Here is a 27984-nt window from a genome sequence, read left to right as displayed (position 1 = left end):
GCATGCATCCGTGAAGTGGCCTAAATATCATCTCAAGATGACAAAAGTTTCTTAAAGGGAGACGATGCAAGCATCCATTGGTCGATAAGACGTCGTAAGTGTTTTTTTGGTGGACACACATCCCGTCTCATTTTAAAATTCGCGTTAATGGGTATAAGCACTAACCAATCCAAGGCCGTTTTGTGTCGAGCCTCTCTCCCCCGTGAGGAAGACCTGGTTTTCAGGTTACGTGGTTTGGGGAGATAAAAGAGGGCAGAGGAGACTAAATTCTCCAGGTTTGGCGGGGGAGGATCGAGGGTGTTAAGAGAATAAAGGAAGAAGCAGGCAACCCAGTTTCCATATCATCCACCGGTCATGCTTTCTGCTTGTTTTCAATAGCATTGACGGTAAACTGTTGTCAAAGGCTCTTTACGATCTCGTGTATTTCCGTCAAGACCGCTCCTCCCTCCTCGTTTTAGAGTGAAATGATTGGCTGGGAGAAAGAAGAAACGGCTGACAAAGTGCGAGAGAGAAAAAGCCGAAAAAGTGGACAGCAGCTGATGCAAAGGGAGAAGATAGAAACGGCCGAAAAACGTATGAAGAAGGAAAACAACGAATTAAAAGGAAGAATTCTATCCCAACGTATATATCAAACAGGTACTCGATTTGGACGAAATTATAAGAGAAAATAGACCGTCTGTGAACAGGTTCGTACTAACATTACTGTAAATATACCAGCGAACAATACAACCGGAATTCATGTTTTAATATTGAACCCCATCTGTTTAATTCGTTCATAAGCGAATACATAGGTACATATTAAATAAAAAGATTAATATATAAATAGACATATAAATAAATAGATGACTATAGTTATAATTCGTCAACATAGATAAAAATAAATGAATTTTTTTTAAAGATGATTTTTGTTTTTAGATGTCTTGCATATAATTTTTAACTAAGGTTTGAAGTCGAGCAACAAAATTGTCTTACAAATGTATGCGTAAGTGCAGCAAGTCATAAAGAAAGCGTTGCAGTTGTAACAAATAAACTGATTTCCAGTTTCACGGATTTAGCAAAACCTAGTCAAATTTAACTGTACAGAACCTTTGCATGCAGGAATTATATACTGGAAACATTTGACTATACTTGGAAAAAAGCTGATGAACCGAGGTTCATTTTTTGTCTGTCAATTACATTTGTTCATGTATTTTGTAATTAAATTTTTTATATCTTTTTTCTCACTTTCTGGGAAGTGAAAAGGTCAAAGGTTTACTATTTTACCTCAAATGCCCTAGCCTGCATAACAGCAATTCATTTCCAAAAACATGCAAAGAAAACGAAATCGTGTGCGAGTGCAAAAAAATAACGAGCTACAACAGGAGGCGATTCCTTCCATCCCAGCCCCCCTTTTCATCCTTTTATTTGCTTACCCCCTCTCCCTACCCAGCCCCTCTTTCCTCCTTTTTTGCTTACCCCCTCCCCAATTCTCCACATGTTTTGCCCACCCCAGTCACGCTTGGTTGCTTGCTTGCTTGCTCGACCTCCCTCTCCTGAAAAATGGAAAGGAAACGTCTGCTATGCAGGCTATAAGATTATGCTCATGACAATAACAATCATTAGATATAAAGAATGGATGTTTTCAACAGCAAGTATGTTCATATGTTTATGTATCTGGCATGCTGTCTGAACATGACATTTAGCGTCCTCTTGTGGACTTTCCAACTTGTGGAACGCTTCTGCCTCGACTTGATGAGTCAGGAAGTGGAACAGCAAAAATCTTAAACATATAAAAACATGGATCATGATCAGTGACAACACTCTCCTACTGGACACAACAGCTCACCCGAGGCTGTTTTATTTTGGAGAAATTTTGATTAGTTCTAATAAGAGGGGTTAGGGTTAGTTTAGAGTTAAGAGTTGGGGTTTTGTCCATTTTCTTGGAATGATCAAGTCACTGAATGTTTATCAAAAAAAAGAATGAGCATTAACCAACTGTAGACCATTATAAAGTAAACAACATCTATTGCTGTAGCATTAATTACGTCTTCTGCATATTCTGGCCCCTCCCGTCCCACTTCATGCTATTCCTCCCCATTCCCTGATGGGGGTGCTCGTCATACCTTTAAGGGGTTAAAAAAAGTAGTTTTGGTACTTCCTAACATATAGGGTGTTCAGCTTCAAAAGGTCCACAGCAGGAGCTACTGCAGGATCTTTTAGGGTATTTTAATCCCCCCAAAAATATAACAAGACATAATGTGTTGTTTTAGAATTGGTACCTCCTAGGAGTAAAACAATACCCAGGCCACACCCACAAAACAGGATCTTGGTAACTGTTGGGAGTTCTTGTCAACATTTCCAAGGAGCACCCCATTCTTTTTATATGGGAGTCCCCCCCACGCAAGGGCAGTCAAATTACCATGCCAAACCTCAGCTCACTATTTAGCCAACCTTACCCTAATCTACGTTACTGATCTGTCCAAATTACACAACCCTGCATCTTCACAAGATTACAAGATGCTTTATTATAGTCTTTTTAAGCAAATAAGCAAATGTGATGGATTATTCACAGAGAATATAACAGCATATTCAACCTGGCTCCATCTGATTTCCTCTTGTAACTGTCTTTGTTGTTTCTTATTACACACCAGGCCAATTGCTTGTTTCCTCAATGCCCCCTCAAGCTTTTGAATCTGATGACAAGCAAGCAGTGGACAAAGAAATTACTATAAACCTCTGACTTGTCAAGTTCTTAGTATACTGCATCAGTGAGATGTTTTTCTCTGATTTTGATAGAAAATTCTAAGCTAATTTTTAACACAAATTCATTTAATTTTAACAGAAAAATATGCCAATATATTTAGCAGACGCAGCAATTTGGCCCTCAGTTCACAGCAAGTTCACATTTAGTTATGTGACGTAACAAATGCTGACTAATCATATCCAAGAGAAAACGGCTGAAATCATACTAGTCTTGCAGAAGAACTTCCTTGCATATTTTCCAGTTGTGGTTCAAGGCTATCATGCACATGAAAAATACTCCTCTTATCACTGGCTAGACTCATCAAATACCTGCTCTTTTGACTTCTGTAATTTCTTCTGTAGTTCATCTCTGTCAGCCATGTTTACTGTCAACTTGCTCTAGGATAAGGAATTTAATGAAGAATCCATTGGATTAGCATCAGCTTTTTTCCTTTCTTTCGCTATTGTAATCTCTTTATTTTTTATTTACTTAATGCATTTTGCTGCATAACTAATACATATGGGATTGCTACTTTATTAATTAAATATAATAGATACCTGCCAAATCATTTTTAGCCCCATGGTTGTTCTAGGCCAGCCTGCGAATGCAGACATATTTCTGCCTGTCACTTGGATCTGCTGAAAACCAAGTGAGAAGCGGAAATATGTCTGTGTTCACAGACTAGTTCTAAGCAGGCCAGCTAATACCTTATTCTAAAGTTTAACTTCAATCTACAATGGAACCCTGCCTTACGGCCACCCCATTAATACAGCCACCTCGTTATTACGGCCACTTTCCTCTGTCCCTAACAAAAGCCCGGTCAGTCATTTTCTTATTTAAAGAACTCCTTTAATAGGGCCACCCCCTTAATATGGCCAGATTTTTGTGTCCCATTAATGACTGGATCAATGGGGTTCCACTGTAATTTATTATTTTTTTCCTTTCTGGTATAAATAAATGTTGTTATTGTTTTAACTAGTATAGACACCTGTTTGAAATCTAATACTGGACTTTGCTTGCTGAACAGTGTATCTGATAACATAACTTAGATATTCCTTCAGTCAGTTTAGTCATCAATTAAATCACCTTCATGTAGAATAACTCAGAGCTTGCTTCATTTGCTCTTTTGAACAACATTGAGTTTTCAGTCTTCAGGAATAGAATTTCTTCCTTCATCTTGCAAATCTCATTAACCAGCATCTGAAAATATTAAGTTTATTACTATGTTTCTAATAAGTAATAGTAGTTGGACAGAGTTGAGTACAATTCAGGGTGTAATCGGGTGAGTAATTTCAAAATCAGACGAGCATGCAGTGCAAGGTCAATTTGAAATTACGAGGCTCAGCACAATTACCCCCTGAATTGTACAACACAAGGTCCAACATTACTAAGTTAAACATGGTTGCCAGAGCCATAACTTTCAAAATTCCCTGATGTTTCCCTCACAAACATGAAATTTCCTTGACCAAATAAATACAAAATGTCAAATGATTTTAATAATAATAATAATAATTTATTATTTATTATTTAATTAATTTGTCTAGGTGCGAAGCTAGCTGTTAGTAACAAGGCAATAACAGGGGGAGGAGCCTAATAAGTCCACTTTTTCCCAAAGATGTCTACAGTCTCCCTATTCTTCTTGTTACATTTCAGGTAACGGTCGGTGCAAACTTGCTATAGTTATTTTTTTCCTTTGCAAGCTAAATAGCTAAGTGAACATTGTAAGTTACATATACCTTGGGGAGTAGAGCAAGGTAATATAAGGGAGTTTAAGTAACCACGATGGCGATAGTAAGGACAATGTTGCCTAGGAGATGAATACATATTTTAAATACGAATCTCGAGATATTCTTAAAAGTCATTTACTTTGTATATCTCGAAACTGAATCTGGAACACAGCAATATTAAATGCGACATAGAAATTTGACAGATTAGCTATATTTGTGGTTCACGTTTCCCAGACAATGCAGGCAGAATTTGGCCATTTCACATTGTTGTTTTGAAGAGGATGGGAGAGAAATATACCATGAAGTATAATGAACACACATAGCTGTTGTTCTCCATATTGTACCTTTTGTTTACTGATGTTCTTGTTGCTGTTGCCGTTGTTGTTGTTTTTTAACTCCCTATTTTTATTTTGTTATTGATATTACCTGGTGCATTCTTAGTGCATGTCCCTGTTTTGTTAAAAGCAAAGCTTTAGCTTTTGACACAGGTGCAGTAAGAACTCTCTGGTGTCTACCAACTGTTGCTGACCTGACTTGTGACCTACATGGCAACAAATGATGGTTTTCCTTCCCCAAACTCTCGTGTATATCATTTACTGAAAGAGACTTAAACAAAAAGGGAATTTGTGAATAATCTTACCTATTGTACAAGCAAAGTTGAGATCTTTACAAGCAATTTAATTGTCACATTCCAAATTATGTAATTCAGGGTGTCTGGAAAACCTGAATAGTGAATAGCAAATAGCAAATAGTCCTGAACAGTGCGAATAGTCTGGAATAGTGCAAATAGTGGAAAACAGTTGCAAAAAGTGGTGAATAGGGATGAATAGTTGTCAATAGTTACTGCTTTAGATCAAATATCCTGTATCAATTAATTATTCAAATAAGCAAAAGAATTTCAGTGAATTTATTACCTTTTCTTCTCCAGACTCAGGCTAGGGCTGTCCATTGCAGACATTAAGGAAACAGAAAACACAAGGATAACCTAATAAAGACGTATTTACCCTTTTGCAGTGGTTAAAACAGGAGAAATTACATTTAGAAACACCTTTTGTCCTGATAAGCGTCTGTGCTTTTTAGCAGGAAAATTGCTGCGAGGTTGACTGTGAGATACTGGCATGGGTACCCTATTTGCTACGATTTGCCACTATTTGAGACTGTTCACCACTATTTGCACTATTCGAGACTATTTGCACTATTCATGCTATTCGGGACTATTCGCAGTTCGCTATTCGCAACTATTTGCTATTCGCTATTCAAGTTTTCCAGACACTCATGTAATTCATGCATAGTGTATGACTGCAAAACAAAAGATTGTGCACAGTCGTGGACCTTCCAACATAAATCTTCATATATTCTTTTGCTCCTTTGATGTTTCCCGGGATTCGTAACCATTCCCTTCTATTAACTATGGTTACATCAATTTAATACCAATACATCATTTCTCTAATTTGTATCATGACAGCTTCTCAATAAATTATCTAGCTAACCTCATTTCCATTAGAGTCTTGTTTTTTGTGGATTTCTGATTCTTCAGCTAAAGTTGTTTCAGGTTCTGTTTGACAGGCAGCATCCCATGTTTCTAAATAAAATAAACTGCAATGATGCATTTACATAATGGTTGGGGCAGTCAAAGGTAAATGTGAGACTTTGGGAGAAGGTGAGACTAGCCCTTTTTTGTAGACATTTTGACTGAGACTGAGACTTCAAAGTGTTTTAAATGCAAGGTTGACACATTCAGATTCTACGATGTTATGATGTCATTTACTAAAAAAACAACAACAACAACAACAACAACAAACAAACAGGCACTTTGACATTTTCTTGACCTTGCTAAAAATCAAGACTGCAAGACAGCTTTGTGAAAAATCGAGCCTGCAAGACTAACATAACTGCTAAAAAAAATTAGACTGTACCACCTGTAAAATTTCATTTAAATTTTACAAGACCCATGGTTTATGAAGAACTATTTGCCACCCCTATAGTAACCAATAAATATTCTCTTGTTTGAATGCCTGTCAGTATCAAAAATTATGTGCACTGATTGACAGATGCCAATTAACTACAGTAGAGCCAAATCCAGAAGACAACTTTGACAAAACCTGGTAGAACTTACCCTACAGGGGTTTGTAACAGACTATAATATAAGGATGACCAAACAAAGAATCCCTCTGATTGAGCCATAACCAGTCAACCTAAACTTAGTTTCAAGTGTTGTGATGCCCAAAATCCCACACAAAAGGAGGGGAGGTAAAAAAGAGGGGGAGGAGGGGAGAGGACAGGGGTACTCCATATACACTAATAAAAGTGGGGGCAAGGGGGAGGGAATGCCCCCCCTATAGTAACCAATAAAATTAATATTCTCTTGTTTGAATGCCTGTCAGTATCAAAAATTACGTGCATTGATTGACAGATGCCAATTAAATATACACTAATAAAAGTGGGGGCGAGGGGGAGGGAATGGGGGCAGGAACCAGAGAATAGGAGGTGGGAGGGCTTTGGGAGGTTTTAAAAAAAATATTTCACCACTCTTAGAATATTTTACCATTATTCTGGGAGAAACATACACTCGGAAAAAGCTGCACGACGTGGTTCCAGTCGATACCCACAATTTGACCCTTGCTCACCATTGAGTCTCCAGTAGCTCAGTGGTTAGAGCATCCGACTAGATCACGGAGGGTCGTGGGTTCAAATCCCATCTGATACTCTGATGTTTTCCAAGTGTACGTTTCTCCCAGAATTTACACTTAATACAAGGCAAAACATGACATTTACCTTACATTTCCCACATATATTAACCCTCACTGTCTCAGTACTAAGTTACCAAAGTCCCCCCCGCCCCCTCACCGGCCCTTCCATATACACATCTGTTCAAAACAATAACAAATCCTCCTCAATAAGCTTGAAACTTACCAAGGGTTGATTTCGAATCCGTATGTATTTCCTCTTTATCATCTTCTTCGATATCCTCTACAAGTAATCCATCTTCTGATTTTTCATTATCATCACTGTTTTCTTTTATTTTTGTCTTTCCCGTCGTTGCCAAGCGAAGAGTATCAAAATATTTGACGCGTTCGGAATAGAACTTTTCACGGTCCTTTATGAACTCTACTTTTTCGCGTCGTGATTTTTCGTCATATCTTTCCAGTTTTTTCACCCACAGCTGAAAATCCTGCCTTACTTTCTCGTGAGCATTAAATATATCTTCCACGAAGTATTCCAGTTCAACTTTGAATTTCACGAGCTCCGCAGACAGAGATTCATTCGGTCCTTGTGTTGCCGACAGTCTTCCTTTCAGGCTTCGAAGAACAGGGTATTCTGAATTCAGTTCGATGTATTTTGACTGAGAGCCTTCTATAGCTTCAAGAAGTAGTTTAGATTTCGTAATAGCTTCTTCTAATTTTCCTTGAAGACTCGTTACAACTTCCAAAACGGGACCAACATCAAACACCGCCATTTTGTTTCTAAAATAAACATTTTCCCTGTTGTATTGTCGCCAGTCGAGTCACGAGAGTCCGGACAGAGTCACGACAGGTGTTCAGAGGAGTTTTGATTGGATTAGACTTGGCTGTGTGTGACTGTGTAGTCCAGTGACCAGTGCCCAGATTTCTCTTGGCCTTCCCAAGACACCCAACCGTCACAAGGCCAAAAAAAAAAAAAAAAAACTAAAAAAAACTAAAATAAATTGTGAATATTATTGCTGAAATGAATGGAAGCATTCTGGTCGGTTATCTCATTGTAATTTCTACTTTGTGGTATTGCTAGTATTTGTGGTGTGACGGTTTAAAATCAGGTTCTAATTCTCAAATTGAAACATTTTGGGGGCATACCTCATTGCTTCTGGGCTTTTGTACATTATGCTAGCATTTTTTCGAGCATTTTAGTGAGGCAAAAGCATTAAGCATTATTCGAGCATTTTAGTGGCATTTTCCCGGAAAATTAATTGTTTTCCACGTCCATAAAATAAAATAACAATTATTTTTACGAGAAAATGAGGACTTAATTTGAAATTGAAAAAAATTCAAAATGCCACCCTAATACAGCTAAGTGGAGACTGAGGAGAGGTTAGCGACAGTCAAATAAAATAAAAGATCATTCAGAGAATTATCTTTTGGTGTATTAAAACCATTAGAAACGTTGCGTTATACTACATATACGTTTTTTGTAAGCACCCTGAGCTGTTAACAGTGTTAAAACGTTAAAATTATTAAAATTTAAGAAACCCTGTGTATGAGCATTAACCGAGCATTTTATTGGCTTTTTGGGATGAGACCGAGCATTTTAGTGGGAAAAATGGAGCATTAAGGTGGAGCATTTTAGTGGGAAAATAAAAGCATAATGTACAAAAGCCTTATTGCTTCTACAACCAAAGGTACCAACTAAGCCTCCCCCACCCCTACCCCCTTGAAAAATCCTGGATCCGCCGCTGCGTCAGCCAGTTTTCTTTACTATTATTCCGGCATAATGCTCGATTCTTTTGCCTCACTATTATGCTCAAAATAATGCCGGCATAATGTGTAAAACTCTAGTGTGGACGGTGGGCCTAACCGTAGAAATAACGCGGCGTTTTCAGATTCCTCCGGCGTAGTGTAGACGGAGCTTCATGGAAGTCTTCGAATCAACTGGTAACGGCTTGCACGTGATACGCTGACAGCTGCACGTGCGATACAATCGAATTACGTCATACATTTATGAATGGCTGGCACGTCGACATGTTCGTTGCGCTCTTGGAGTGCCACGCCTCAGATCAAAGGATAAATCAGGTTAATCACGTGCCTTGTCGACTATGATACTGATCAAAATCCATGTTGTGAACGAAAGGACTCAAGTGTTGCACCCCTGAGAGTTTCTGTCACCACCAAGCTCCAGCGACATTTTATTACATTCTTATAATTTTCTATTATGTCCATTACTGACTGCAATTTTAGTGTTTTTTTTTTTGTTGAAATGTTTATTTTCGAGATTCAGACACATGTAATAAGATCACCTTTTGATGCAACATTAAGTGGCTCTTAGCCTTGTTTTATCGGGCGCACGGAGTATTTCGTTATTTATAACAATACTGTCTGAACAAAGATCAAAAAAATCGAAACGGCATGTTTATATGAAATATTAACCAAATGGAGTAGTTTTTTTTCTCGTGTCAAATAAAGTGATTTGTAATGTTTAATTAATTGTTTTTCTCTTTACTCCGAAATTGAATAATTATCCGTAATCGTCGAATTGAGAAGCTACAATTTTTTTCCAATATCTTTCAAATGCGGAAAAGAACAGAAACGACTATAACAAACGCTCTTTGCCCTTCGACCAAAGCTCTCAATTCACCCAATTTGTAGAAAAGACGATAAATTTCTACAGAAACTCAAAACAAAACATGAAAAATTAAAAGAACCTCGTCGTTGCTCGCTGCCATATAATCTACAATACAAACCAAAACGCAGAAAAAAAAAATAAAACAAGACCTAAAGCAAATTAAATTCATAACAGCGGACCACGAGTTACTAAAAAAATTTGCGTGGCAACACGGTCACGGACATACCTCGTGGATTTGCGCAATTTTTGAGCCCAAGCAGGTTTTAGAAATTGGACTTGACACCCAAATTATTTTTCCGGGTGTTAACAAAGCATTTCGTAATTTTTGCTGGTAGCAATTGATTTGACACTTTAGGTAGGCCAATCGCAATACAGAAATTACTGGTGGCATGCATAAATGGAGTCGTTTTGCATCAATCAACGAAGTTTTCCTGCGGGGAGATTGGAGCAGATAAAAACCCTCCAGGTAAACCAGCGTTTCTTGGACAGACGTAATTCAAGATAAATCAGGAGCCCATCACACGACTCCTGGATAAATTGCATTCAGTATGAATCCAGATTACATAAATGCGACGTCGGCCGCGACAACCCCAGCAGCTCTCGTAGTTTGCGGAGATTTTCCGACGGTTTCGCACGCACCTTTGGATCTCGAGGAAACGTCGAAAGATATCCAAACGGAATTTACAGCCTTCATTCCACCTCTTCGAAAGCGGTTCAAGGGAGTCAAACTTGTGATGGCTATCACGATTTCTGCTCTCGTCAACCAGCTGGAGTGCTTGTTAACCTGTCTTCTCTTTTGCATTGTAATCCCGTTTTTGTTGTTGGTTTTAGCCATTTTAAAGTTAGGAAAATATCTGGTCGAACGTTACATCGCGTTCACACGAAAATGTATTCCTTTTCGCGAAGATGACGCCGTGTGGCAGCAAGATCGGGCGACAAACCGCCATATCATCCATGCGCTGATGGTTGTAGACGGTCCACCTGACATAAACAAGCTTCGCAAGATTATATGCGAACGACTTGTATACGGAAAAGATGAAAAGGGCGAACGAATTTGTCCAAGACTGACGCAAGTTATACAAAGGCATTTAGGCTATTACGTTTGGAAGGAGGACGAGGACTTTAGCGTTGAAAAGCAGGTTTTGAACTGGACAGGAGATCATCCAAAGCGCTTAGAAGATCTGGATGAGGCAATTTCCGAAATTTGTTCCACCCCGTTACCGGAAGCTGTTTCACCCTGGCAATTTCTTGTGGTGCCGATACTCGAAGAAAATTGTTTCGGTCTGTTACTCCGCGTTCATCACAGCGTTGCAGATGGAGTCGCTTTAACGAGGGTTTTTGTGAAAAATCTTTACGATGTACCGCCACAAGGAGCAGAACCTAAGAAATTCTCGACCAAGCAGCGAGTGTTCATGTGGTGTAAAGCAATACTGGTGGGCCCCTTAATGGTACTCACAAAGTTCTTTTCGAAATCAGACCGCTCCAGCATTCATGGGCAAGAACTCTGCGGCAAGAAAGTTGTAGCTTGGTCCAAGAATGTTGACCTGTCGTTGGTTAAAAAAGTGAAAAACGTGGCTGGCACAACGGTTAATGATGTCATGGTTTCGTGTTTGGCCGGAGCTCTGCATGATTACCTCAAAGGCCGAGACAACTGTGATGGTGCGAAATTGGACGACATGTGGGCTTCTGTGCCCGTGGACATTCGGGCTTCAACAAATTCTGTCAAGCTCAAGAACAAGTTTGCTCTGGTCTTCCTTCGTCTACCGATTGTAGCCAAAAACGCCGTGGACCGACTTCTAGCAACCAAGCAAAGAATGGACATTATCAAGACATCTGCTGAACCACTGGTGACAGCAACAACAGTGCAGATACTAATGATGTTACCGGAATTTATTTCACGGCCTCTCATAGATTTCTTTTGCAGGAAGATGTCTTGTGTCCTCAGCAACGTGCCTGGACCACAACAAACGCTGTACCTTGGTGGCCAGAAAATTGCTCAGGGAATTTTCTGGGTCCCTCAAAGAGCAAATATTGGCTTGGGGCTTTCCATATTTAGCTATGGTGGGGGAATTCGTGTGGGTGTGTACTGCGATGAATGGGTTATTCCAAAACCAAAGGAAGTCGTGGAGGGATTTGAAAAGAATTTCTGGCAATTAGTAAATGAACTTAATATCAACGAAAATCAAGGAGAAGACTGAACTGCGTTATTGAATGATAGAATCAGGGACGCCTTCGTTTCTGGGGTCTAGTTATGTGTAGAGAACCAGGGGGGTTAATCATTAAACAACATTACACAAGGGAGGGGGGACACCAACGCCATGTTGAAGCTTGCCAAAAAGGGGGGGGCAAAGGGGTAGGAAAGAAGACTGGTGTCAGTTCAACATAAAATATATATTTTGCTACGTTTTTCGCAGTTTTTTAAGTATTAAAAATTCGTGTCGCGTTGTGTTTTCCACATTCAGGAAGGCAAAACAACGTTATCTACTTTGATAGTGTAATTCATTATAATTTCGTAATCACTCTACTGATGGATCAAGAATGAACACAAACTGCAAGAAGGCTACGTTACTTTTAATGAACAATTAAATGCTATCCGAGAGCCATTATTCTTTAGGAGCACGTACAAGTGGCGTTGGAGAAAGCCTTGAATCATTTTACTTAGTGATCCAGTTCCTCTTTCTCCTTACAGTGCCAATAAAATGTCACGCGGACAATATTCTCTCTTGCTTTAAAACCAAATTTGAAAGCCCAAGTAACATTGACAAAATTGTCAATAAATAATTGTAACTACCGTATCGCTTTTTACTTTGGAATTATTTTTCAAGAAATATAAAGCGTTTTTAAAAATTTCTTCTGCCAGAATTTTATAAGCAATCATTTTATGAGAAAAAAATAACAAGTTTTAATATATGTCATCTTGAATACTATAGGCAAAAAATAGGTTACAATTGGTTTTTAACTCTAAACATTTGTATTCTTTTCTTTCGCCACAGTTTGATTAGTTTATGGTGGCGCAAAGAGGAAATTCCTTTCAATTTACACTAAATCCTATGTCCTGACAGATGCAAAGATCTAGGCAAGAGTCATATTTGACAGAAAAATTGATTATATTACAGTTACTGTTAAATATACATTTGTTTTTCTATTAATGAATTTTTCAACAAATCATCTTCCCATTTCCGTCTGTCAATAAACCATACCTATACATAATTGAAAGAACAGTCCTAAGTTAATTAACATTGCTTATTTTGTGATTGTTTTGCAATAAAATCTTTTGGTGTAAATGATGTGTTTACTGGTTGTGCACAAGTGAAATTCTCTTCTGTTCACATAGGTGTTCTATGAGACTGGTCACTCATCTGTTAAACTATGGTGTCATTAGACATAATTATAATGCTACAAGGAGTTTTGCTACTCTCCCAAGAAGGAATGTTTTTTCACCCCTAGCATTTCATGATCATCAGCTTAACAGAATGTGTTGTTCCAGAAAACATCCATCCCTCCACCAAAAATGGCTATTTAGTTTTAAACCCTCTCATGGGAATTTCCAGTTTAACTCCCCCCCCTACCCCCCACCCCACACCCCCTCAGAAATTCCAATGACCATCCTTGGTGTGGGTATGGATATTTTCTGGATCAGCACAATGCTGGTACTCATTTGTACTCCTGATCAGTGGAGATGGGTACTGTACGATAACCAATAGACATGATTCAACTTTCCAATTCATTAGCCAGGCTCGATTTCCACCACTTTCTCGAGTCAGGTCTACGTTTTTGGGGGAGGAGCGCGGGCTCCTTTCCCGAATAGCGGCTGGCAATTGAGCCTATTCATTAGCACGATAATAAAAAAGCACCATTGGAAAATTAATAAATTAATTTGGTGATATCAGAATATGATTATATTTATAAAATTTTGAAATTCAATATAATCCTAATATGCAAAGATCTAACAGCTGAAATATCTACTTCCTACAACAAAGTTTTGTCTCCAAACTTCTTGTACTGTTCAAATGACATAAAGAACTACAGAGGAGTTAAAGAATTGTAATAACCATTAATAACAATTTGTATTATATCTCTCAGTTAGTATGCGTGCTGTGATTGGTCAATCTAGCGGGCTGTATTCTACTGTATGGCCCGCTAAAGTTTAGAGCCGTTTTTGTTGCCAAAATGTTTCGTGATTTATCGCCAAGTGTTCTTAACTTTTTTTAGCACGTAAAAGTTTAAAACTTTCTTTTACTTCTGAAATTTTGTACTAAAACATGCTAACGACTTTAGAGTCACTTAACAACCATTTCAAATTGACTTGTTTTGCTTTTGAGGTGCGTCAAAAATTTGCAGCCGTTCTGCATGAATAGAAATCATTCCCAAACCCGTCAGACACACAGTAGAGATACAATAAATACCGTACTAACCTTGTTTTTTCAGTCTGTACTGTAAGTTACGGATCCTCAGTTTTCCCCTTCGATTTATTTTGCGCTTGGGCCATAAATCAAAGGAAAAAAACTTGGTCCGTAACTTACAGTACGGACCTTTGACTCCATTAGTAAGAGGTACAGCTGTATGTATTTTCTGTATTATGTGGTCATAGTTAGGCCATTACGTTCCCCACCCCCTTACCCCCAAACAGCATTTTGTCAGAATTGCCTGATGACAATTCACAAGCACCCAATATATGTCAATGGAAAGAAGCAAAGTGGCAGCTTTTTCTCAGGCATTAAATGCAGCAAATGAGCAGAATATTTTGTTGCACTGTATTTTGTATAAGATGGAACGTGGTTTTGTTGGTATGTTCAAAAAATAGAAAATGAATTCGTTTAAGACAAACATAGAAATGTCTAAAGCTTAGAAATTCACTCAAGGATACAATAACATTCCATGGGAATAATCGCAAAAACTGCGGTACAAATCCTCTATAAAGTGCAAAAAACCCCTCAGACTTGAAAGTCTATAACAAAAGAAAATGGCAAGCACATAACAATAACAATTCATATCAGGTTATAGAGGGAACTAGAAGAAGAAAAATGAAACCTTGCAACCCAAATGGCTCATACATCTTGGTACTTAAGGATGGATCATTATTAATATCAATATTCTTTTTTTTTTGAAGGGGGAGGGGGTGGTTGGACAATTTTAAAAAAACATTCCTGTAGAGCAAAAGAAAGTTGAGCACTTTCATTTTGCATCTGATTGGTTGCAAAACAATAAACATTCCAGAAATTTTCTCTGGTGTTCACGGTTGTACAGAAAAGACTATCAGTGATAATAATAATAATAATAATAATAATAATAATAATAATAATAATAATAATAATAATAATTTTAATTATAAAATTGTTGGGATGCATCCTGCTACATAATAATCAAAGAAATTTTGCCTTCACAACAATAGTAAATCAATACATATTACTATTATATTAAACAAAAGTGACTTACTGTAACCAAACAGTGTGCGGCACTTCTGTAGATCACTGTCCCATCACCAGGTTTTAATTTCAAGTTTCTTTGATTCATCATTCTTGTCTGCAAGAATAACATTACATGCAACTAACACTAACTGGCTTTCAGTGCCAAATCATAAATTTAAAAAAAAAAAAAAAAATCAATTTGACTAACCTTGACCACATCAATGGGATTTGATGCAACAGCTCCTGCAAAACCTGCTACACCACTAGCACTGGAAAAATCACAGTTATTTTGTACTGTTATAAATACACTAATAAATATTTTTATTAGCTATTATATCTTTGAGGAGTCAGACAGGTGAATAGCAAGTAACCATCAGTATAATACATGGCACATCAAGGCTTATCATCAGAGCCAACTGGCCTGACTTGAGACACTGCAAAGTCACTCGACACAATGATTGAACCCAAGGGTTTCATTAAGTGCTGGGCACTGGGCACATTGACTGGCTGTAAGAATGATTTTGCTCTCCTTATGGCTGAGTATGCTTGATTTTCCCTTGATACTATGGGTGAAATTGTCTGTGGTTGATAAAATTCACCCACAAAGTAACAGGTTTGCTATGGGTGTGGGGAACAAGGCTACAGGTGACTCAAAACTTAATGACAGCCCTGAACACAAACAACAAATGACAGGGCTTGAAATTGGATGTGCTGGATACTACACTACTTAACAATAATCTCTGAATTCAATAATGACATTGAACAAGACTTACCAGAAATGTGTATATGGGTTGTCACCCATGATTTTGTAATCCAAAATCTTTTTTTTACACCAGTCATAAACTGGAAGCTCTACTCCTGCAATAACTGCAGCTCTCTGTGCTGTGGGGCCAACTCCCTAAAAGAATAACAGTAAAACCTCTTTCCTTGTTCTATAAGGAACATGACTACCAGTGAGCCATTCACTCATTTGAAACATTTTTATTAGTAGTAACTCAAACATGCTGTCAATATATGAAAGACAAAATTAAACTACTGGTAATATCTACATGTAGAAGGGAACTTCAATCTTTATTTTATTACTGTATACTTAGTTTTTATTTTGTCTTTTACAGCTTAGTTATTTCATTAGCTATTTTATTTTACCCATCTTTTAAAATCATTGTAAAGTGCTATTGGATAGCGATAGAACTAGCGCTATATCAATAAAGTATTACAAATATTATAATCATTATTATTATTATAATTATTATTATTAATTATTATTATTTTAAAAATAAGTTCAAAGAAATGCGAACCCAACCTGACATGTGTAGCAATTTACTCCTGCCAGTAAAGCTTAAACTTATAACTGATTGATTTTGACCATAACCCTATGTGGGTATAGGGCCAGAAAACTTACTTATAACTGAACTGTGTTCATAATCTATTGACAGCAAACACTTCATTTAATTAGAGGTCTACATATAATTAAGGGTTACTACTGACATTTTCCTCTTATTGACTTCTTGGGGTTCATCTCTTGACAAATATATATTTATTACTTATTATATGGCTAGCTCCATGCGCAGGTAAGATGAACCAAATCCTGCACTGTGATTGGCTGAGCAGGCAATATGATACCACCTTGCCTGCTTGGGATTACCTAATATGTCCTGCAAGAAAAAAATGTTTTTTTTTTCCATATAATAAATCCTTTTATTGACCAAGCTTGTTTAGTCAAGATGGCTGGATATTGGCCTTGTTCTTTTTTTTGCGTGTTTATGGACCAAAATTTGCCAATATCCAACCATGTTGACCTCATGCTTGGTCAACAACCCATACTTCATAATGCCATCATGCAAACAATAATTAAATTCTTACAAATTACCCGATAGAGTCCTCTTGCTCCTTCCTCTTTGAATATGGACATAAAGGAATGAATCATTCCCTTTCTCACTACACTGGTACCCGAACGATATTCTGCCTGCATTCGAATCTGCACCAAACGAAACAAAACAGATATAGAATAGAATGGTTTAAATTTATGCTAGTGTCCTTAATAGTAGCAACTATTAGTTTCTCCCTGACCTTCCCAGAATTGACTTACAGATATGAAAGGCTAGGCCAATTCATTTCCAGCAGAAGTAGAATACGGATTACCAGTGGTAAAAACACATATAAAATTTAAAGTTTGAAATATAATGACACAGTTGATTGAAAATAATAAGCTTTTGCAATAATTGCAAAATTGAAGCCAGAGAAGGTAAGCCCCAAGGCAAAATTTTGCAATTTTATTCCTGATAATCTCCATACTGAATTCAACTATAGTTAATTTACTAATCATTTATTCATTATTTCCTGTAACTTCAAAAGGTACAGTGTAAACTGTACTAACAACAACAACTACAGTAGTAAAGAATGAGTTAAATCAAGTGCTCAGAGGGTCCTGCAAGACATGGCTAACTGCACAAAAACCTCCCTTCTGCTAGAAAAAAAAACCTCTCCTCTCTCTAACACTAACCCAATGCCACAGTATAATGTCAAGTAAAAGAAGAAAATGCAAGACTAGCTTTTGTCATAATTCGCCTCTCTCTAAAAATTACCTTCAAAACATCAGTCGGGTTGCAAATAGCGGATGAGACAGCCCCAGCAATAACACCGGCAATTACATTGTAATACAGAGTCTCATCTGTAAAAGGAAAAAAAAATAGATAGACATTATTTTTATCATGTTTAAAAACCCAATCCACAGTCACAATATTAATTTACAAACCTGTACTCAAGCCAACTGGCCTATCTGCTGGCAATAACTCTGGTTGCTATAGCAACTGACAGCATTTCTGTTACCTCCTGATGGGAATTGACTCCACTGCAGGTTATGTAACTCTCAAAATGCAGACTTACAAGTCTTCCTTTTCCCCCAGTTGGAAATAGGGGTGCAATCTACCAGACAAGTTGAAAATGGTGATAACTATTGGAATCAAAGAGGCCTCGTTCCCTGAGAATACAAGTCAAAGGAGAGCACACCTCCCTTGACTGCGGAGAAATTAATTTCAACTGATGATGATTGACTTATATTAACATGGATTGCACTCAAAGTCTGAGAAATAAGTGCAAAACTCTTTTTATCAACTCATAACACAGTAACTTTTTGAATACTATTTGAAACCTCTCACTTAAAATCATTTCTCTAAGTGACCCTGGGATTACATTCTGAAGCATTTTAAAACATAACACCATGCTATGAGGTTTTCTTGGTAACTGAATTTTGCCATTACTGCTCGAATGTACAGTGGAATTCACCTTTAAGTTAATAACATAAGGTTTCATGAATATCATTACCGAGAATGGACAGAAACTCTACTTCGGCTCCAAGTATTGGTAGTAGCTTAATCAACTCTTAAACTTCAAACCTTTGAGCATTTAAAACATACCTTTGGGGTTTTTGACTAGTCTCCTCTTAAGAGCATGATAGAAGCCTAGTTTCAGAGATCCGTAGGTTGCTTGACGCAAGAGTGCTGGGGCCACGCTAGAAGCAACACAAGAAAAGACAGCTTTACTTTTAGCAATGTGAACTATGGTGTGTTAACCAATTTGCTGTGGATGTAAATCTCTCAGCATTACTATTTACAATCTGAGACAAGAGAAGATTGATGGATCTTTGCTAGGTCATCATTGTCATCATCATCATCATCATCATCATCATCATCATCACACAATATAGCACTGGAAACGACTTTAACCCTTTCAGTCCCAAGTACAGTTCAAAACATTAATTCTTCTTACTGACAGCCACACAGTTCTTTTAATTTCAGTTCTGAGAATTTGGTGGTAGGTCAAAGCATTATCACTTAACTGATGATTTTCTTTATTCTCATTACCTGTTTGCTTAATAATGTATTGGTATTGTAATGAGAAATCAGATTATGATACCTGCTGGCCAGGGATTAAAACTTGAAGAGTTAAAAGTTAAATATAATTTTAGCAATAATTATTACTTAGAATTATCTGGTAATGTACCTGTAATTGTACAATGTGTATCTTTTAAAAGCTGAATTGGGAACTTGAAAATTATTCAGAAAAATGTACCGCTATTGATAACTTAAGACATATGATTTAACCACTCTTATCTTCAATGAAATGAATAACCTTTAACCTTTTTACAATTGTAAATTTAGTTAGCATTGGGCAGGCGAAGAGCCACTCTGTGGATATACTGCCCAAAATGCCATTATTATTATTATTATTACTATTATTATAATTTTGTCAATGTGTGGCAATCAAGTAAAAAACTTACCCATTAAACAAAGCCTTGATGCCATCTTCTCGAGCAATTCTCACAAAGGCATGAAGCATTCCACGGTATCTAATCTCTTTCTGTTTGACATCAATGACTTGACCCTGAAGCTGTAGCCGTGTTTTTGTGGTGTCAATAGGAAAGGTTCCTGTTAAGTAACCATAATTTTCAGTTCATACTCAAAATAAATATATCTTATTAACTAAGCTAGCTTGGGACTGTACTGGGAGAATTTCAGCCTCTGTCTTTTTTGTACGGACTGAGCACAGTGAGCAAGTCTACAAAAAAGACCGAGGGCCAATATTGTCCCAACACAGTCCTGAACAAGCCTGGTTAATAAGAGATTTGTTATGCAACTAAAGGATTCCAACCTATGACCTCTGCAACGCCGGTATACCAGTACAAGATAAATATATTATAAAACATTAGAAATATATTATAAAACATTATAAAATATATTAAAGACCATAAGTTTGAACTGTGGAGAAAACAGGTTTTGTCCAACAGTAGGTGCCAATACCTTATAACTGCAATGATCCTACTATCTTCATGGTATTCTGTTTTATTATATGGTTACATGTAGCTCTGTGAGTTGGCAAAATGAACCAAATCTTGCACTGTGATTGTCTACCCAAGAGGGCAAGATGGCCCTTTATTATGTGTCTAGCTCCATGAGCAGGCAAGATGAACCAAATCTTGCACTGTGATTGGCTACCCAAGAGGACAAGATGACCATTTCTTATAAGGCTAGCTCCGTGAGCAAGCAAGATGAACCGAATCTGGCTACCCAAGCAGGCAAGATGGCACTTTCTTGCCTGCTTGAGATTACCCACTGTGTTCCACAAAAAAGAGTGTTCTTTTTTCCATATACCAATCCTTTATTGACCAAGCTTGTTCGGTCAAGATGGCTGCATACTGGCCTTGTCCTTTTTTGGCGTGTTTATGGATGTTGAATCTGTCTTGGTCCATGACCACGCAAAATAAGTACTTGGCCAATATCCTGCCATCTTAACCTCACGCTTGGTCAATAACCCATATATTTTGCCCACTCGGCTGGGATTACCCACTGTGTCCCGCAAGAATACAAAGCGTTTTTTTTTCCATATAATAAATCCTTTATTGACCAATCTTGTTTGGTCATGATCATAGCTGGATATTGGCCTCGTTCTTTTTTCCGTTTTTATAAAACTCGACTCCGTCTCGGTCAATAAACACGCGTTATTATTATTGTTGTTATTGAAAAAGCACTTGCCCGATATCCAGCCATCTTGACCTCACGCTTGGTCAATAATATTGTAATATTGAACGCATTATTACAGTTCTTGGGTTAATCTAAGTATCTGTTGTTTTTCACTGAATTACTGTGCCACAGTCAGATGTTCCAAAGGAAATAACAGCTCCTCTCCCTTGAGCTACCAAAAACGCCCCGGGAGCTAAATCGAATCCCAGGCCTTCCCTTGTTTTTGTTACAGTTAGAGGTATAAGGCATATGATCTCACCGAACTCAGCTGTCATTGAGGCCAAACCTCCGTAGATAAATGGTCTGTAATCCATAAGAAATGATGCTTCCAGGGGGGTGAGACTTAAAACTTCAATTCTTCATTACCGGTAATTAACTGGAATGATTTCTTCGGGCATTTCTCGGCTCGTGTTGACGGACGTGTCAGTTGTATTGTCTTTGAAACTGCAAACTTCTGGTCAGCGGATTCGTCGACTTAGTAGCGAGGCTGAAATCGCCGACATTCCGTTTTCATGGAAACGTATCTTTACGGTATTCTGATTGGCTGTTCACAAATGTTTAACCAATCACACATCGCGTGGTTTAAACCCGCAAAATCCAAATCGTTTTCACTCACAAACAAGAGCCAAGTCACTGAAAAGCCGACAGGAGAATTCTTGATCGAAAAACAGAACTTTTTAAGCAACAATTTTAAGGTTTACTGCAAAGAACTCCACGTTTCATTCATCACAAAATGGTTAAGACGCGCTCCAGACCTTTAACTTCGGTATTTTATAACAAATCCAAGGTCAGAGACTACAGGCATTCGACCACGTTTTCTTCACTTCTTTATTCCATCTGAGTGCTAACAGTTTACGTATTCGCTTGTTAGTCTTGTAACTCTTTTGGTTTCTTACAAACAGGACAACGCTTCGGACGAAAATGGAGTTCCCGCACAGATAACTTTTAAAACCGTTGAGCAAGGAAAGCGTTCGGCCGAAGGCTCTCCTGACAATGTCCCCTCACGGAAGAGGGCTGCATTCGGAGACATCACAAACGTAAGTGACCGAAGTTAGTCTTATTTTGGGGTGAAATATGTGATTTCTTGACTGAAAACAGAACGGAAACCTTCCAATCGCTTTCCTTCGACTCTGTCCACCTAATCCCCTTCTTTTCTTTGGCTTTAAGGCCACTTTTAACCAGCTAGGAGGAGAAAAAGGAGTGAAGAAGAAGCAGGCGAAAAGCGGCGTTGTTCGAAAGCAGACACAACAGCAAAGCAAAGCAAAGACTGCTGTAAAGGCAAAACCCAAGCAGAGAAAAAGTAAAGATACTACACAGCCGTCAGTTTGTGATCACGAACAGCAAACAAAAGCCGTGTCTCCATCTGGTGCAATTTTAAGTTCGCAAGATTCAATGGAAGAGTCGACATCATCTCAAGACTCGTTACAAATACTATCAAGGTTGGTTCAAGGTTTATATTTCACGACCTCGATTTTTAATCGTTATCCTCTGCTAGTAGGGTACTAGAAACCAAGTTGACGCTCAAGATTGAGTACAGTTCGCTTGGTAAAAGGCAGGAAGATCACTTGAAGTGTACTGATGTTAAAAAGTATCTTTTTTTACCTAGAGCAGGCATGAATAGGCGTTAAATAAATATTAATTATTATTATTATTTTTTTTTTTTTTTTTGTCAATTTGCTTTGACGAAATGTCGATTTAGATGTTGGGCAGCCAGACGGACACACCTTTACGTGTATGACGGGGGTGGGGGGGGGGGGGGGAGGGTCTAGGGGTTTTAAACTCATGGTGACAGTTTTGGGGATTTTAAATTTTACCCAGTATTAAAGTTATTGAATAGATATGTGGATGGTGGTGTTTAAGAGACTTATATTAAGTTACATTGTAAATACTAACTAGCTTGTTTAAATACTTTAAACAAACATTGACATTTATTATACTTTTTGGGGTATTTGTTGGAAATGAAAAAAGACCTATGAGAATTACTTTGAAAGCTAGGTATCTTCCTCCATTAAGGGTAATTACAGTCAACTCCCGATAACTCAAACCTTCAAGGGAAATTGAAAAAGGTTCAAGTTATCGGGAGTTGAAAAAACAGTATTGTTTTTCTATTCATGCATTATATTGTACATTTTAATCAAACTTAATTACAGAATGGAGAAGTTGAGTGAAAATAAAACAATACGTCTCTAAATAACTGTATAAATCGGAACATAACATAATGTGAAAAATATAACAAAGGAAAGCAGCAAAAGTCCAGGAACTGTGAACTGTACAGGTTTTTTAAAGAGAACAATGTTGGGCTACTGGCACAAAGCTCATGCAATCTACATTTTCAAAGTTTATGCGATTTCCTTTTTCTGTTCATGCAGTGTTCATTTTAATCAAATTTAATTATACAGTATAGGGAGGCCAAGTGAAAATGGAACAATACATTTCTTAGTTCTTAAAAGAAAAGAAAAAGTTCAATCAACTGGCTGCTTCAAAATAAAATTAATGTTTTGGACTAGAGCACATTGTTTGTTTTGACTTGTCACTTATTGACAGACATGGTTAGAGTTGTCAAGGGTAAAATTATATTATAGAAAATGACCTGAAGGGAAACAAAAACTGCTTCGAGTTGGTGGGAGGTTCGAGTTCTTGAGGGTTTGAGTTGCTGAGGGTAAAACTACAGTAAATGTATGACAGACAGGGCTGTCATTAAGGGCTGTAACCCATAGCACCTGTTATGGTTGAGTACATATATGCTTGATTTTCCCTTGATGCTATGGGTGAAATTGCCTGTTGTTGATATGATTCACCGACAAAGTAACAAATTTGCTATGGGTGTGGAGAATAAGGTTACAAGTGACTAAAAACTTAATGAAAGCCCTGATGGAAATCCAGGGCAAATCAATTTTGGTTTGAGTTAGTGTGAGGTTCAACTTAACAAGGGTTTGAGTTATTGGGAGTCGACCGTACTGCCATATCAAGCTTAGGAGATCTGTCTAGGTAATGTGCATCATAGAATGCATTCTAAGTCAAAATATTTAGTCTTGAAAGCATTTAATACCGTAAAAAATTGGATTCACAGGAATGTTTATCACAGAACTTGTGAAATCTTAAAAAATCTCCCGTCCACCAATATATCTTTGTTTTTATAAGTCTTGAAAGCATACCAATGTGCGTTCAGTGATTACCCCAATTTGGATGTCAACGTGATGAAATCTACTGATATGGCTGCTTTTCAGTTGTAATTCAGATGCTGATAATAGTAACACTGATGATTCCAAGCAACAACAGAAGGAGGAAGTTGTACAGGTATGAGTTGGTATTGGTGTTATTATTTGCCTGATGGAATCTACATGAGATCATGCTATGAATATAAAAAAAAGGATACCTTTTTTTTCTTTACATTTTAGCCATCTGAAAACATGAGTCTGAATTATTTTGTAGGCGGAAAAGTCAACAGAAGATGAAGTGATTGACATTGATGCTGACACATCAGATCCAGTTACAGTCTCTGAATATGCAAATGAGATCTTTGTGAACATGAAGAGAAGAGAGGTTAGTACTCTAACCTTACTTACATCTTGTTCCTTTTTTGTTGTGACCTCTAGGCTGCGTAGCAGGTGTTCATTTCAAAAACGATGCGAAGGGAGTGAAAACTGCAAGCGAATGTAGAAAAATGAGGAGAAGGGGTATAGGGCGAGGCAAAAAAAGAAACAGCTGCAATTAATCCCCACCCCTTGTCCTTTATTTTTGCTCACCCCCTCCCCACTTCTCCCCATAATGTTTTTTTGCTCAACCCAGGCACGCTAACTGTTTTCTCCATTGCTTGCTTGATCTCCCTGCCTGGAAAATGATAAGGAAACATCTGCTATGCTGGATATGTAATCTTTAGTAATATCACTCACTATTATAGATCTTGTGTTTTTGGAGGTGGACATACTTTTTTTAATTGGACTTTAATGGGTCCAGAAACTGAGGAACAAATTAAATCAATGAAAAACACCCCAGAAATTATCTTATCACAAAAAAGTTAGGAGAATGTTGATGCTAATCAACTTACATGTCATTTTTGCTACATTTAATGACAGACACTATTCCCGCTAACAAATTACATGGAAACACAACAAGACATCACTCCTCAAATGCGAGCCATATTGGTGGACTGGCTGGTGGAAGTTCAGGAGTGTTTTGAACTGTACCATGAGACTCTATATCTTGGGGTGAAACTTCTTGATCATTTCCTTGAGAGGAACACAATTAAACGTGATGAACTGCAGCTTGTTGGTGCTACAACTCTTATTATCTCCTCTAAAATTGAGGTAAAAATAGTTTTTATTTTTGCATTTAAAAAGTGTGTTTTTAACTTGGAATATGAACTGCTCATCAAGAGAGCATAGGTATACTGTTAAAGGAGCTCAGTCACGGTTTGCGCATATTGAAAAGTTTAGCCTCAATTTTTCAAAATCATCGTTTGTAATCCCTGTAAATCTTCTCCATCCTTAGCCATCCTTGTTCCTTTTATATGGTTTATCATTATCTCTTTGGTGTTTTTTATCTTATTATAAACTGTTATTTTCAGGTTTCCCACCATTTAAAGGTAATTTTGTATGTGGCCAAAATAACTCAAAATACTGTGACTGAGCTCCTTTAACATAGGTGACTAAAAGGGAGCACAAAATTATGGCAAAATATGGTTCAATTGGGAAAGACTGAACAGAATGAAACAAGGTAGTTTACCTAATAAGTTGAAAGTAAAATTACTGAATCACAACATGCTTAAAAAATTACACTACAGAAAGCTTTTAGTGCCAAGCCAAAATTTCATTTGTGTACACACCACCTATAGTATGTAGTATTTAATACAAGGTCCGAGGATTGGTAAAATTATTTTGGAGTGGCCCAGATGAGGCAAAACTGTTTTATACTCAAGTAAATTTGTAAGTCAAGTAGTAGCTGGAAGAGATCTCTGATAAGAGAGACATTTGACTGAGACTCCATAATGCTGATATTAGTGATGATAACAGCACTTTTATGGCGTATATTAACATGTGGATATGTTCACATGCACTTAACAAAATTATTTATGAAACTATTCACAAATAAAAAATTAAAATGAAAATCATAATCCTAATTGTTCTTATCATATTAACATCAAAATAATAAGTAAAATGCATTACAATCAGTGATGAAATAAATTGGAAGAACAAAAGAGTAAAATAAATAAGTAAACCTAAAAAGATTCTCTCTGCATATCATCATTGAAATTTATAAACTTTGTTCCAATATCATAGAATACGTAATTGATGTCAGTAGGACTGTAATCAAGAAACTGTCAACTGATTGTAGTGATACCTAAGGATCTGCATCAATCATCACAGCATACAATGCCTCTGCTAATTAGCACTTTTATGTAATATTAGGAGCGCCACCCACCCTGCCTGGATGACTTCATCTACATTTGCGATGATGCCTACCAACAACAGCAGTTTATTGCAATGGAGAGCAGAATCATTCGCAGCTTGGGATTTGACATAAACATACCTATTCCATACAGATTCCTTAGAAGATATGCCAAGGTGAGCCAGTGTTGTCTTCTTCTCTATGGTGCAGCTTGTAACAAGTTATGATTATTTTAAATCTCTGTTTGAAAGAAGAGCAAGGGAACACTCTCGTACTATGCCTTATGAACATAATTATTTAAGCTATAGAGTCAGTGTTTCTGTCGACAAACAATCAGTTGATAGTTGCAAATAACGCAAATAATTATAAGTTTGATGACATTTGATAATGGTGACATGCTGTCACGGAAATGTCATGTTTTAATATCGCTGCTGTTTATTTTAAAATGTTTCGGGGAATCTTCCATTATCACAAATAATAATAATCATAATATAACAATAATTATAATAATTAGTAATTTTTGTTAATTATTATGTATCACTATGACTCCATCATGAAGTCAATTGTTTTATTAACATTTTTTTCCAGGCTGCATTTGCAAACATAGAAACACTCACTCTGGCTCGCTTCCTTCTGGAATCCTCCCTTCTTGAAAGTCGCTTTGTCGCAAACAGGGCATCATTCATGGCAGCTTCGTGTCTACGCCTTGCAATGTTGATGAACAGTTGTGGTGAATGGACACCCACTCTGATACATTACACGGGCTACACTGACAATGAACTACGAGATTGTGTGCTGCAGCTCAATTCAATGAACAGTGCACCAGCAAATAAGAACTTGATGACTGTGAAAAACAAGTATTCACATAAAGTGTTTCATGAAGTGGCCAAGATTCCAGCGCTGGACACATTAACCATTGAAATATAGATTTTTATTTTGTAAATAGAAGTTCTTATTAGTATCCTTGTTCTATTTCTAGGTAAAGTTGAGAAAAAAAAGTTGAAAGTGCCATAGATTTAAATATTAGTTCGTTTTACATAAAAAAAATTATCATTTTACATGCATAGAATAACTGTAAGTGACCTCAACTGGATTATTAAATAACTATGTTTTTAACAAAGGAGAAATTTTCCCTTTGCTATTTACCATTTTTTACAATGATGTTATCCTTAAGCTTTAAGAGACACTTCCATCCTATTTTTTAAAGGGGAAAAACATATCTGTATGTCACTGGCGAGTCCACAGCAATGACCAGTTTGATTTCATATTACAAAATATTGAGATAATGATAAATAACTGATCAACGAAAAGGCAGAACTTTTTAAGCAACAATTTTAAAGTTTATTGCAGAGACCTTCACTTTGCATTCATCGCAAAATGGTTAAGACGCACTCCAAGGTCACCGATGACAGGCATTCGACCACGTTTTCTTGACTTTATTCCATCTGAGTCCTAACAGTCTACGTTCTTGCTTGTTATTCTTGCAACTGACCTTTGACTTCATACAAACAGGATAACACTTCAGACGAAAATAGAGTACTCGCACAGATGACTTTAAAAACCGTTGAGCAAGGGAAGCAAGGAAAGCGCTCGATGTAATTTTTAGCTTTAAGAGACATTCCTGAGTTTGATTTCATGTTACAAAATATTGAGATAATGATAAATAACTGATCAACGAAAAGGCATAAAGTTTGACAAGTTTAACATACCTTAGATTTCACTTCAAATTTTGATTCAGTCACAAAATGCAAGGCACTGAAAGATGGCATTCCATCGGAGTACATTGCATGCAGTTTGTAAAATATATTCTCAGACCACCAATTTTCTTACTCAAATGCTTTAGACCTATTACAATATTGTTGTATAATAATGACACAGTAAATATTTGTTTCTATAGTATTTCTAAC

General features: G+C 37.2%; 3 protein-coding genes across 5 annotated transcripts in view; 1 reads left to right on the top strand and 2 right to left on the bottom strand.

Annotated features, from left to right (window-relative positions):
- Positions 1–728: 728 nt before the first annotated feature.
- Positions 729–9886, bottom strand: LOC110042060 (uncharacterized). Its single transcript, XM_020747393.2, has 7 exons — positions 7363–9886; positions 5940–6031; positions 4876–5055; positions 3809–3922; positions 3052–3120; positions 2574–2672; positions 729–1759 (listed from the first exon to the last, which is right to left on the bottom strand). Exons 1-7 carry the CDS (start codon positions 7904–7906, stop codon positions 1679–1681), a joined length of 1179 nt encoding a protein of 392 aa, XP_020603052.2. The 5' UTR covers positions 7907–9886; the 3' UTR covers positions 729–1678.
- Positions 9887–12312: 2426 nt separating this feature from the next.
- LOC110042036 (kidney mitochondrial carrier protein 1-like) overlaps positions 12313–27984 on the bottom strand; it is a 38538-nt gene continuing 22866 nt past the window's right edge. Inside the window, exons 1-10 of one of the 3 annotated variants that reach the window (XM_020747352.2) lie at positions 20949–21148; positions 19450–19597; positions 18587–18681; positions 17756–17841; positions 17041–17148; positions 15944–16068; positions 15379–15439; positions 15199–15285; positions 14630–14710; positions 12313–13785 (exon numbers count right to left, since the gene is read on the bottom strand). In XM_020747352.2, the coding sequence (XP_020603011.1) occupies positions 13732–13785; positions 14630–14710; positions 15199–15285; positions 15379–15439; positions 15944–16068; positions 17041–17148; positions 17756–17841; positions 18587–18681; positions 19450–19597; positions 20949–21003 (900 nt within the window). In that variant the 5' untranslated portion in view covers positions 21004–21148 and the 3' untranslated portion in view covers positions 12313–13731. Of the gene's footprint in view, positions 13786–13845; positions 14711–15198; positions 15286–15378; positions 15440–15943; positions 16069–17040; positions 17149–17755; positions 17842–18586; positions 18682–19449; positions 19598–20948; positions 21149–27984 lie in introns of those variants that run through there. The other 2 variants (XM_020747353.2, XM_089294744.1) reach the window with 2 other exon arrangements.
- LOC110042035 (G2/mitotic-specific cyclin-B3-like) lies at positions 21273–27976 on the top strand. The gene is made up of 8 exons (XM_020747351.2): positions 21273–21476; positions 21592–21726; positions 21857–22128; positions 23917–23986; positions 24122–24232; positions 24766–24996; positions 26098–26253; positions 26666–27976. The coding sequence occupies exons 1-8, from the start codon at positions 21423–21425 to the stop codon at positions 27002–27004; spliced, it is 1368 nt and encodes a 455-aa protein (XP_020603010.1). The 5' UTR covers positions 21273–21422; the 3' UTR covers positions 27005–27976.

Source organism: Orbicella faveolata, unplaced genomic scaffold (genome assembly GCF_042242905.1).
Source record: "Orbicella faveolata isolate gen_17 unplaced genomic scaffold, um_ofav_v1 contig_25, whole genome shotgun sequence".
Taxonomy (NCBI): Eukaryota; Metazoa; Cnidaria; class Anthozoa; order Scleractinia; family Merulinidae; genus Orbicella; species Orbicella faveolata.
This window is presented reverse-complemented; position numbering and strand designations above follow the sequence as displayed.